General features: G+C 39.7%; 2 protein-coding genes across 5 annotated transcripts in view; one reads left to right on the forward strand and one right to left on the reverse strand.

Moving 5' to 3' along the window:
• Positions 1-12,283, reverse strand: part of C2H11orf54 (chromosome 2 C11orf54 homolog) — a 25,885-nt gene continuing 13,602 nt past the window's right edge. The window contains exons 1-9 of one of the 3 annotated variants that reach the window (XM_072136181.1): positions 11,685-11,832; positions 8,340-8,432; positions 7,620-7,718; positions 5,312-5,385; positions 4,911-5,012; positions 3,821-3,997; positions 3,461-3,610; positions 2,446-2,562; positions 1-600 (exon numbers count right to left, since the gene is read on the reverse strand). In XM_072136181.1, the coding sequence (XP_071992282.1) occupies positions 427-600; positions 2,446-2,562; positions 3,461-3,610; positions 3,821-3,997; positions 4,911-5,012; positions 5,312-5,385; positions 7,620-7,718; positions 8,340-8,397 (951 nt within the window). In that variant the 5' untranslated portion in view covers positions 8,398-8,432; positions 11,685-11,832 and the 3' untranslated portion in view covers positions 1-426. Of the gene's footprint in view, positions 601-2,445; positions 2,563-3,460; positions 3,611-3,820; positions 3,998-4,910; positions 5,013-5,311; positions 5,386-7,619; positions 7,719-8,339; positions 8,433-11,680; positions 11,833-12,283 lie in introns of those variants that run through there. The other 2 variants (XM_072136180.1, XM_072136182.1) reach the window with 2 other exon arrangements.
• The window catches only part of TAF1D (TATA-box binding protein associated factor, RNA polymerase I subunit D), a 20,310-nt gene continuing 19,714 nt past the window's right edge, over positions 11,688-12,283 (forward strand). Inside the window, exon 1 of one of the 2 annotated variants that reach the window (XM_072136184.1) lies at positions 11,688-11,796. The gene's annotated coding sequence lies outside the window, so the exon portion shown is untranslated. The other variant, XM_072136183.1, reaches the window with a different exon arrangement.

Below are 12,283 nucleotides of genomic sequence, written 5' to 3' on the forward strand. Positions count from 1 at the left end.
TTTATTTTCAGTATTTATTGTAATTAAATGGAGCATTTAGTGCAGAAAATTATTTTCTGAAGCGTTCCAGACACTGGTATAGCCAGTTGCTTACCATTAAGGGGTATGAGCACATTTTGATATCATTGAGATGCATCAGGAGTTATCCAAGAATAATGAGCTTCCAGAAAGAGTAGTTCCCCCTAGGCATTTGCAGGCTTCACTCTGTGACTTCTTTGAAGCTATTCCAGTAGTTCATCATTATGTTATCAGTTACCAAGATGCTTATTTACCAAGATGAAAATAATCATTTTCAAAATTAGTATAATACATATTTCTGGATTTTAACAGCTGTGAAAAAAGCCTAGATCTGATAAATCAACCAAGCAGCCAGCAAATTCCACCTTATAAAATAAACCCCATCACATGACGATCTGCGACATGAGCCTAATCCCGTCCAATCATGTGTGTAACAGCTGGTCTGTCAATGCGGTAAAGATACTCTGCCGGATGGAAATATCCAAGGTACTGCACAGAATCTGGTGTAGTGTCATTGTGGTAGTGACCTCCTTCACCGTGATGACTGAAGCAATGAGTATGTTCAACTCGCAGATCAAAACCCTAAAATAAAGAGCACATGTGAAATAATAGTGTAATGGACTTTCCATCTTGCCTTACATCTGCCATCAGGGGAGAGTTCAGAGGCCCCATTATATATATCTGTCAAAAGGGATTGATGTTTGTACCATTATCCCACAGCGGTGAAAGATCTTCACTGGTTTGCATTTATAGGTTTATTTAAATATTTTTCCAATTTTTCTGAAGAAAAACTAATATAGAGAAAATCTTATTTGTTTTAGTGTCGCCATGATGAGAGATCAGAGATGATGAGATCCAGGAGATGCATACTACAAACAATGACTCTTTCCAGCACTTGCTAAATGTCAGCTACACACACACACTCTATCTGATGTGCCTACCTCCCCCTCCCCAGATAAAGAGCTTATCTGCCTGTAGCTTGTAGTTCTCCTCACGTTGTGTATATGCTGTCAGGAAGTCAGTGTCGGTTTATCAGTGAGAGCTCTGTCCTGGAATGCAAGGGGAGGGGCTGCTGCAGGGAGAGTCTCCACGGCCTTTAGACAGAAAAGCAAGATGCAGGGTCGCAAACTAGGGGCAACTGAAATTGTGTACACCAAGACTGATTTGGACAGAGACAGGTTGACATTATATCTATTTTGTTAATAACAGTGAATTAGAGAATTTATCTAGTTATCCCAAGTACATTTAAGAAACTTGTCTTCGGAGCCTGCCGCAACAAAGGCTCATGTTAATTTTATCGTTAATTTTGCAGAAGATACATCCTGATATTGCCGAAAACCAAATAATAATGGAAATATGAGAAAATAAGAAAACAAATTGAAACTCATGGATAAGTTTGGGTTCCCAATAGAAAAGGAGACCAAAAGTGTATGTTAATAATTAATAGTGCAAAAACAAATAAAGAAACAAACAAAAAAAAAAAAAAATGTCCTTCACATCATTTTTTGTTTCTTTATTTGTTTATTCACTATTCATTATTAACTTTTTTATCTGGGGTGGTTTATGATTATATAATTCTCGATGTGGTTAGTGCTATGTATATGGACTTGACTTGCTACCTTAGGGTACATTTAGACGGCAGGCTGTGGGGATGTATATGCGGCCGATTTTATTTAATCTGGTAAAACTTTCCACCATATTTTTTGTATGGACCAATCATATATTTATATAAATTAATCATGTCCCCTCGTAGTCGTCTCTTTTCCAAACTAAATAAATCTAGTCGTTTTAATCTTTCTTGCCTCTTATAATTTTTGTGGTTCTTCGATGAGCCCTCTCCAGCTCCAGGGCATCCTTTTTATGGACTGTTGCCCAGAACTGGACAGCATATTTCAGGCGAGGCCGAACCAATGACTTGTACAGTGGTAAGATTACATTCCTATCCCGAAAGTCCATATCACTTTTCATACATGACAATATCTTGCTGGCTTTAGAGGCAGCTGACATTGCATGCTGTTATTTGTGTGGCGGCACGGTGACTATTGGCTACATTAGGGGCACATATTGGTCTCAGATATTTTTTAACAATATGTTTAGCTTTGTGGCTGCCTTCAAATGGCTGAATGTAATGGTAATACTGTATAAATGTAACTACTACACAACTTGAGTACATACTTTTATACAGTAATAAAAATACATTCGGCCCTTTTAGGGTAACCATGAAAATTAGTTTGACAACCCTGGTCTAAAGGGTTAACAAACATCTGTAACCTGTTTTTTCACATGTTGAGGGGTGTAGTTTCTATAATGGAGCAATTTAAGGGGTTTTACCATTATTTAGACCTCTTAAAGTCTTTTCACTTGAAAGCTAATAAGGTCCTTATAAATATAGGAGACCTTTTACATTTAAAATAAAAATATACTTACAGGGTCATGAGAAACAAACACAGACTGACAAATAAGAGGAGCCTTCATGTTAAAAAAATGCAGCCAGTTATCTACATCTTCATCTGTGTTTAATGGACAGGCAGCAAATTCCCTAGGCTACAAAAAAAAATATTTCATAAATATTAAAATGTAAATAGGTAACATCCATATATTGCTGAAAAGATGACATAAGGAAAATTTAAAAATGTAATTTTTCCCAAAGGTTTTTTTTTTTCACATAAAAGGCTCAAAATGGATCAGTGGACCATTAATCGCCTCTGAAAACCCACCAGTCTCTACTCCCTGGACCTTTATACACATTGCCGAGTGGTATTTGCTGTGTGTTGACATAGACAGGATTCATTAAAACAGAAGAAACTGGTGAGGTGAAGTGAAGCCAGTGGGGCAGATTTACTTACCCGGTCCATTCGCGAACCAGCGGCGCGTTCTCTGCGGTGGATTCGGGTCTTCCGGCAATTCACTAAGGCAGTTCCTCCGACGTCCACCAGGTGTCTCTGCTGCGCTGAAGTCTGCCGAGGTCCGTCGGAGTTCATGATCCATTGCTGGGTGCAGGTAAGCGGGTGTCCAGCGACACTTTTTTTAAAAAAAAAATGCGGCGGTTTCTCTGAATCCGTGGGGTTTTCATTCGGCTATATACTACAGGGAGGCTGGCAGGCTATATACTACAGGGGGGCTGGCAGGCTATATACTACAGGGGGGCTGGCAGGCTATATACTACAGGGGGGCTGGCAGGCTATATACTACAGGGGGGCTGGCAGGCTATATACTACAGGGGGGCTGGCAGGCTATATACTACAGGGGAGCTGGCAGGCTATATACTACTGGGGCTGTGACCAATGCATTTCCCACCCTCAGCTTATACTCAAGTCAATAGTTTTTCCCAGTTTTCTGTGATAAAATTAGGTACCTTGGTTTATACTCGGGTTGGCTTATACTCGAGTATATATGGTAGCTGAATTGATAACACTTTTATAGGAATAAGAAAAAGCCTTACCATCACATGGAGCTTTGCCTTCCCCTCTTGTATAATAAAAGAACCTCCCATTCCGACAGCTTTATCTTGATAGTGTTCTTTCAAGGATTTTCTCATACAGCTCACAAAGTTATCTTTACCTGTCCGTCTCTTTACCTTGACTTCAATGACCTTAAAATGGATGTAACATCAGTGAATGGGTCATCATAGCAAACATTTTTAACTAACTTCCATTCTTAAAATTATTTGTGTTCTCAAATATATTTATGAATAAAAAAAACACATGGGTGACAATGCAGTGTTAGTAGAGCAGGTAAATGCCATGCCATTACATTATAATAGCAGTTTGGGAACCAGTTAACTTTTACATTAAACTATTACCTTTCCTGGGTTCCCCTCACTGGCATACAGATTTGACAGAAGCCCAAAGTCATTGTCACTAAACCTTTCTCTGTATTTCTCCAAAATACAGCTGTTATCTCCAGGGTTGACGCTGGCCATGTAGTTACCATTTACAGCAGGTGAAGTTCGACTTTCTGCTTTTATAGAAAAAATCATCTGTAAAGCAAGGAAAAGTCACTGGATTACTATTCTCATATAACCACACAACTAGAAGACCCTGAGCAAAGCGGGATAAAAGTATATATAAATGTATCCAGCATCTATTTTTTGTCAAATACAGAATAGCTATTCCTGTATGGATGAATTTATAGGAATTATATGCATGCCCAAACAAAAGTTTTTAAGGTGCTTCACTATGGTTCTTGCTGTTTTCACATATAACTTTATAATGTTTGCTTGGGAATAAGCCTCTAAAATCATGTTTCTTACAGTCTTTAGACAGTAATGCATCACCTGTTACAGGTAGTTCCAATAAACTGCATGTAGTATCGCCCAGCTCAATTTTTCTTTATCAAAAATATATCAATTGTTACAAGCATTTTAGGCAAAACATAATCACCCAAGTGTGAAAGTCCATATAATCCAGCGTGAACTTCAGGGAGACGGGCTGAGCACACCATGTGATTACTCCATTAAGGAGGACGGCATCCAACACATCATGTGATGTTTCAGGGCGTGGCCCCTTCTTCAGACATGCATGACCCTTTCTTCAGAAGCATGTCTAAAGAAGGGGCCACTCCCCGAAACAAAGCAGGGAATTGGTAAAAATTGCCATGGCGTCCTATTTTTAAGCAGTGTGATGTAAGGGAAGGGGCTTATAGGGATGGAAAGGTCCCTCTGGTGGTCTCCTATCCCCATGGGTACAACATTATAGATATTCTGGTATATGCACAGACTATAGTCTTTAGTACAATAGATTTAGTGCAGCGACCATCTGTGGCATTGTAGGGTTTACCCCTAAGCACAGAACTAAAGGCATTATGAAAAGACAGAAAAGCATTGTTTGTGTTATTATTGAACCCATGTAAAGTAGACGAGTCTGGTAAAAATTAATCCAAATTTCACAAACCTCAGCAATCATCCCCACGCTTTTATGGGAACAGGCTCCAGCACCGAGTATATAGGCTCCAGGTAGCTCAATCTTCTTCGCTACAGTGTTGATGTCATAAATCTTGAGAACAATAAGTAAGAAGTAAAAATAACAATATAAAATTCCAGACATAATACAGAATGAAATAAATAAAGTCTGGATACACTACACTACGGGGTACTGAACACCACATTGGTGCAATTCCCTGGAAATGTCTGTATGGGCCAGACTAAGGGGCATGATGGTTATTACTACTAATCTGAGACAGACAGTATAATTTGTAAATCAAGCTGCAAGTTGCAATGTAATATTCTATGATGTACGTGAAGAATGGAAGTGAAATGGAGAATTAAAAAAATACCTCTACATTTATCACATACTTTATCAAGTTGTGGAGTGGGCAACAAATATGGAACACCTCCAACATCTACAATTCTTGACTTCCCACTGAGACCTGTAAATGTTACAAACAATTAAGGAATAATTACAAAACACTACTTATAAACCAAAATTTGTTTAGTGAACCTATTTGGGCTGTCTAAGTATGCATGGAATTTTCAGCCAATCCTGTTTAAACAGGTAAGACGCACTGTGACTGGTGTGACAGCCATTTTAGTACTTGAGAACATAAAAAACATACTCAGGGTCTCTACAGAACATTTACAATGTTACATGTTCAGGTTCATAACAGAATAATCGAAAAATACTGAACAAAAATGGTACTTTTGGCAGAAATTCAAGGGGAAAGAATTTTTGTCTAAAAAGAATATGGCAGCACAAATTAAGATTGCATAAAGTTGCATAAAAAACACATCCAAAGACCTATGTCCTTTGCACAGACAAGACCAAAGTGGAGATGTTTGACCATAATCTACAGCAGGGTTATAATGATCGTGGTTGCAGCGGGGGGTGCAACCATGACCAGGCCAGAGCTGGCAGATCGCAGGCCCATGAGGAGGAATAATAATTAATTGTAGGCATGTCTTTACGACACACATACTTTTGATTGAGATTGCAATGCAGAGATAGACCTGCCTGCACACTCTCAATGATGCAGGTGACGTGAAGAGGTCACGATGCCACTTGCATCCTACACTGATGCCCAGGAAGAAGAGGAGAGCCGCATGAGCATCGGAAGACGGAGGTGATTAATTCATTTTTTTGTGTATGTTCTTTAAATGGCTGCAACCACATAGCTTATTAAGTGGGGCCCCATTTCAATAAAAGTATTAAATATGGGCTGTAAAATGTAAAACTAATAAATAAGAAGGGCTGCTCAACTTAAAGCATAACTAAACTTTCAAACTAGTTTTTATTTTTTTTAAATAAAAAATGTAATATTAATTTATTTTGTAGTGTTTCTGTTGTATGTTTTCACAAAGAAATGCTTTCTGTAAATTTCTTATTTGAACGGTTTCTGCTGTTACTAACTTAGGGCTCATTCAGGCGAATAAGCAACACGTAGAAGAAAGTAACGGCACTCACCCACTTGTTAGAAAAGTGTAATGTCCTTTATTCAGGTGAAGAAGCATAAAATCACATGCAGGGAGAAGCAAGCCTTGCTCATTCAGGCAAATATTTGGGGGCAGTGATCTGCGACCAGATCACAGCCCCCACAGACTTCGTAGGCTCCCAGTGACGATGCGGTGAGCACACAGTGGGGCTTATTTACTAAGGGTCCCACGGCCGCATTTCCGTAGCGTTTTCCAACATTTTCGGGGATCGTGCCTCTGGGACAGGTATTTAGCAGGCGATTGTGTCACACTCGATCTGATTTATATAATGATAAATGCATCTCAAGTACAATGTGTAAGATGGGCTGCGTTAAGGATTCCGATATATTGAGGCCAAAGTTTGAAATAAGTCCCACTGGAGTCTTGTCACTCACTTTTGCTGAAAAGTAAGGACAGCATATCTGTATATTTAGTCTCATCTACAGAGATTGTTCTTTCCCATTTAGTTTTCCCAAGTACAACGCTAAAAGGCATGTGTCATCTCCTGCTGAGCTAATAGAAAGGAGTGTTGAGAACTGTAAGCAAAGAAGTGAAGAGGGTAAAGTACCCAATAAAACAACACATTGGGGCTCATTTACTAAGGTCCACGCGCACTATCGGTGGACTTTCTGACGTTTTCGGGGATTGCATGGCTATGACAGGTATTTAACAGGGGTCTGTGCAGGCATTGTGTCGCACGCGATCTGTTTTTGGCGCAGATGCACTGGCTTTCATGCGACAGAAATTGGGGGGCGTGCTGGACTGAGCACGGGATTTACCTTTCAAATTGTGCCGCAACACAATGCACTTACATACACCACGAAGAAGATGATGAACTCAGTCGGACCGGAGTAGGGAAGCGACACATACAGGATATTGGGCGCACAATCTTAGTGAATCGCAGTAGAATGCATTCTCGTTGGACAATGCACTTTAGGGGAATTTCGTCAGACAGGTAAGTAAATCTGCCCCATTGTGCAATATATAGATCTGTGGGAATTAAGTAGAAGCAGTGCACACCACACATAGGGACCCCCTTAAATGTGAACCTCTTAAGAAGGAAAGGCTATGGTGGTATTTTCTGCATATGAACATGTTGTTTTTATTTGTTTCGATGTATTCAACTATGTATATTGCTACAATAACTGGCAATTATAAATCTTAATAAAAAAGAGATAATCATTATTGGAGTTACCTTTTACAGGGAATCCAAATGGATCCTGTGTTAGATCAGGACAATCCACAACTTTAACATGAACTTCTGCATAATTCTTTTTTAAACCGCCTTCCAGCACTAAAGGCAAAAACATTTGTGTGATTAGGACTGTACCTTATAACTAAATACAAAAAGGACACAAAAAGTCATCCCATTTTGATCAAACTGTCTGACAGTCTTTGCTGAGCCACCCTCTCTATTCCCATGTACTTACTTGTGGGGCCATCACAACGCACCGGACAATATAATAACTCAGGTAGGCATTTGCTTGCCATGATATGCGGATTCTTTACAACAACTCCAGGACAATAACACTCTGCAGCAGGATTTGCCACTTCTACAAGGTAAAAATGCTAAGGATCTCAGCTAGAATATAGTGCTGTCTACACAGACCATGCATATCATGAGTCAAAGTGTGATTTTGGGCTTAAAATCTCTTGCTGCATATCTACATGTTGGTTTAATCCATTAAGTTGGACTAATAGTCATGGCGCTCAGCGCCATTGTTTACACACTTCAATGAGATGGGACAGGACACTCCTTTCTTGAGTGCCTTAAACAAAGATCATTTGCTAAGTGCAGAATATGGGAGTTTATTAGAAATTGTACATGTTTCAGTAATGCAGCCATGCATATCTAATAAGATATTTAGAGACTCTAGGAAGTAGATACATATAAAAAGCTGTAATATTAACTCACCTGCAGCAATTTCTTCCAGAGCAGGGCAATGGAGAGGACAGCTTTCAGTGTCTGCCATCTTTCTACAATGGTACTAGTTAAATTAAGTATTTACTAAAAAAAAAAAAAAAAAAAAGGATCAAAGTTCAGGCAACTGAGAAAGAATGGAATTAATGATTAAAAATTAAACATACACAGAAATTTGTTTTCATCTGGTTAACTATAAAAATAACTATAAAATATTAATTTAACCAATCGTTGGGGTGGGGGGGGGGGTCACATTGCTTTTGACGGTGAAATTTTGACAAAACCAGAAAAATCTGATGATGAAGCTAAGAGACAGCTAAAAGAGTTGTCTCATCTATAACCATTTCCTCATGCCACAAGATAGGGGATAACAATCTGATAGTGGATAGTGGAGACCACTGGCACCCTTACTGATCATGAAAAGGCTGAATGGAAGAGCTGAACACGTTTGACCTGCTTCTTCACTCATACATGGGGTCTGGACCCCTGTTCTCAAGATCACTAGCGTCCCAAACTGTTTTTCTCCATCATGTGGTTATGGAATAACATTTAAATATTTTAATCACTTCAGGTTTGCTGGTGGAAGCCAAAGCAAGTCAGGAAATCCCAGGTTATTTAATAATTTATGCATTGTACAAGGAAGCTACAATATAACCCCCAAATGTAGTAGAATCCACAACATGTAGCATGAGCATAGCTAGAAATGACTGGACCCCCCCGCACACTTTCTTTCCTTACACAGGACTGCTGGTGCTCCCTACATGTAAAGACCGGTGCCATGGGTCAAATAGGTGATTGCAGCAAGTCCCCAATGAGCATGCAGGCAATGTGATGACATCATTATAAAGCCTGCACCACACAGCGCTAAGAGAAGAATCTGAAGAATGCTGAATCAATAGCAGCTGCGTTTTTTATAAACAAAATGCCATTGAATCTTGCAGTGAATGCTTAGTAGGCTATCAAACGTCAAGGCCCAATTGGAGATGCTATGGCTGCTACACCAGTAGTTTCTCTGATACTAAGAAGTCCAGATGTCACTTCCACTTTATTCTTTGGATCAGAACCATTTTATAGTCTAATACGTTTTTCCATTTTACTTTCTGTTTATCTCTCCTCGCTTTCGAGCTGTATGAGGGCTTATTTTCTGTGTAACAACCTGTACTTCCTAGTAATGTTATTTTATATTTCATGCCTTGTACTGGGAAGTAGAAATAAAATGAAAAATGCAGTAAAATTGGCTGCATTTGCACCATTTTCTTGTGGGCTCTGTTTTCACATCTGTTATTGTACACTCCAAATGGCATCTCTAATATATTCTTTGTATCGGTACATTCAGAGATACCACATTTACCATATATACTCGAGTATAAGCCTAGTTTTTCAGCATACAAAAATGGGCTGAAAACCCAAACTCAGCTTATACTCGAGTAAAAAAAATATATCAAAACTCACCTTTCTGGCTTCCCCCGCTGCTGGCTATATACTGGGGCTGGCTATATACTGGGGGATATAGGCTGGCAGGCTATATACTGGGGGGGCAGTTGCTGGCTATATACTATGTGGCAGGGTCTGGCAGGCTATATACTCTGGAGGCTGTGACCAATGCATTTCCCACCCTCGGCTTATACTCGAGTCAATAGGTTTTCCCAGGTTTTGTTGTAAAATTAGGGGCCTCGGCTTATACTTGGGTCGGCTTATACTCGAGTATATACGGGTATATAGGTTTTATTAGGTGCTAATAGATTTTAAAAAATTTAAACCTTTTGTCAAAATTTTTTTTTAATTAATTTTATCATATGCTGACTCCAATACCTTTTTCATACTTAGGGTGAAGACACACATGGCGTTTTTGGGCCGTTTTTGGGCCGTTTTTACTAAGTGCGTTTTCAGATTGTTAAAAACGCATGCGTTAAAAAACGCATCCGTTTTTTAAAAACGCATGCGTTTTTGTCCGTTTTTCATTGCGCAATTTCGGAAAAACGGATGCGTTTTTTAACGCATGCGTTTTTAACAATCTGAAAACGCACTTAGTAAAAACGGCCCAAAAACGGCCCAAAAACGCCATGTGTGTCTTCACCCTTAGGAGTATGAAGTTAGCGAATATGTCATTTTTTCAAGGACGAGCTGACGTTTTCATTGCTACCATCTTTTTTTCAGCCATCTTCTGACACTATTCACTTTTTCATACTTTGGTGTACAGCTGTGTTAGGTGTCATATTTTTTTTGAATGAGCTGATGTTTTCATTGCTACCATTTTGAGGACTGTGCAACATTTTCATAACTTTTTATTACATTTTTGATGTGATGTAAAATGGTGAAAAAGTAGCGTTTCAGTCATTTATGCATTATTTTCCGTTATGGGATTCACCATGGCAATAACCGATTTTATTTTTTGATAGATCAAGCATTTTAGGACGCGGAAATACCTAACGTGTTTTTTTTTATTGTTTATGATGTTTTATATCAGTTCTAGGGAAAGGAGGGGTGTTTTGAATTTATTATTTTGTTAACTTTTTTTTTAACGGTCTTTTAGACCATCTAGAGTACATTAACCCTAGATGGTTTGATCGTTCTTACCGTATTATGCAATACTACAGCTTTGCAGTATATGGCATTTTTACGCAGTGTTCATATGTTCTATGGAAGAGAAGATATTTTCTCAATATTTGGGAAGAAGAGTTATTTTCTCACTGTCATCTATGCATGTGACATTAACAAGTTTGTTAATATTTGATGTTATTTAACCCATTACCAGCTGGTTCCCATGACTCGTTGTAGAGACACAGTGACCATTGGAGATGCAATCCTGTACAGCGCTGACATCTCAATACACCGGACACATAACTTGTCCTCACAGGAAACTGTGGATGCAGTTTTTTGTCCAGCAATCAGTTTCCCTTTACTATGTGAGAGGGGAAACATCTGTAGAAGCAGCACATGACATAGTCTCTCATGGAATTATTTAAAGGAGTATTCCCAATTTATGGCATAACCACTGCTACCTCAATCCAGACAGTTCTGGATTATCCAGCAGAGATGAGATGGCAGATTATGCCTCTGGATAAACTGTGCATTATATTGACAGCGCAGGCACATACCACAAAGTTAGTTTCACACAATGGAAAAAACAATAGCTTTTTTACCCATATCCTCAAGTTCAGTACAAGTAAAATATGCACAACCCATTATATTTGCCAATTCCTATTAGGATCCACTAACTATCAAACAATTTTACAAGAAACGCAGTATGTGAAAGCAGCTGTCAAAACTTTCCAGCAATAATAGAAGCATCCATAGTCCTGCAAGGCGCGGATGTAAGGATCTGCCCTTCGTACCTACATGAAGCGCCGTACACCGCTCCGTCCTCAGATGCGCACTCCACAGCTCCGCCCACACGCGGTCATGTGACCACATCGGCAGCTCTAGGGTTCCGATGGCTGCGGCTTGTAAGGTAAGTCCCCGCCATATTTCCGAAGTCTCCGAAGTGGTGATGAAGGAACATGTCCACAGGAAAATGTCCTCTCCCCTGTGCGTGAGGCAGAAGCTGGAGCTTGAATAGTTGTGCCTGTGTTGGTGCGGGCGAGCGGTCCTCTGCTGGGCCCAGATAGTAGTTGTCCCGCCAGGAGCTGCGCTTGCTCGTGGCCGGTAATACAGGCTATAGGACATTATTGGGTGCAGAAGACACACGGAGATAGGGAGTTGGTGAGTGCACTGTTGTCTAGCGCAGGAAAATGGCTTCCTGAAACACAGACTATATTCTTGGGCTGCACACGCCGGTAAGGCCGTGTTCACACTAAGCAATTGAAAGGCTCCATCCTGATCAGATAGTTGGTACAGAAACGTGCAGGGAATGCGATGATAACTCAATCTGCACGGAGACTTTCAATTGCGTTAGACACAATCAAAATGCTACGTGTGAAGGGAAAGTGGATCACTCA

The sequence above is a fragment of the Engystomops pustulosus genome, chromosome 2, assembly GCF_040894005.1.
Source record: "Engystomops pustulosus chromosome 2, aEngPut4.maternal, whole genome shotgun sequence".
In the NCBI taxonomy this organism is placed as follows: Eukaryota; Metazoa; Chordata; class Amphibia; order Anura; family Leptodactylidae; genus Engystomops; species Engystomops pustulosus.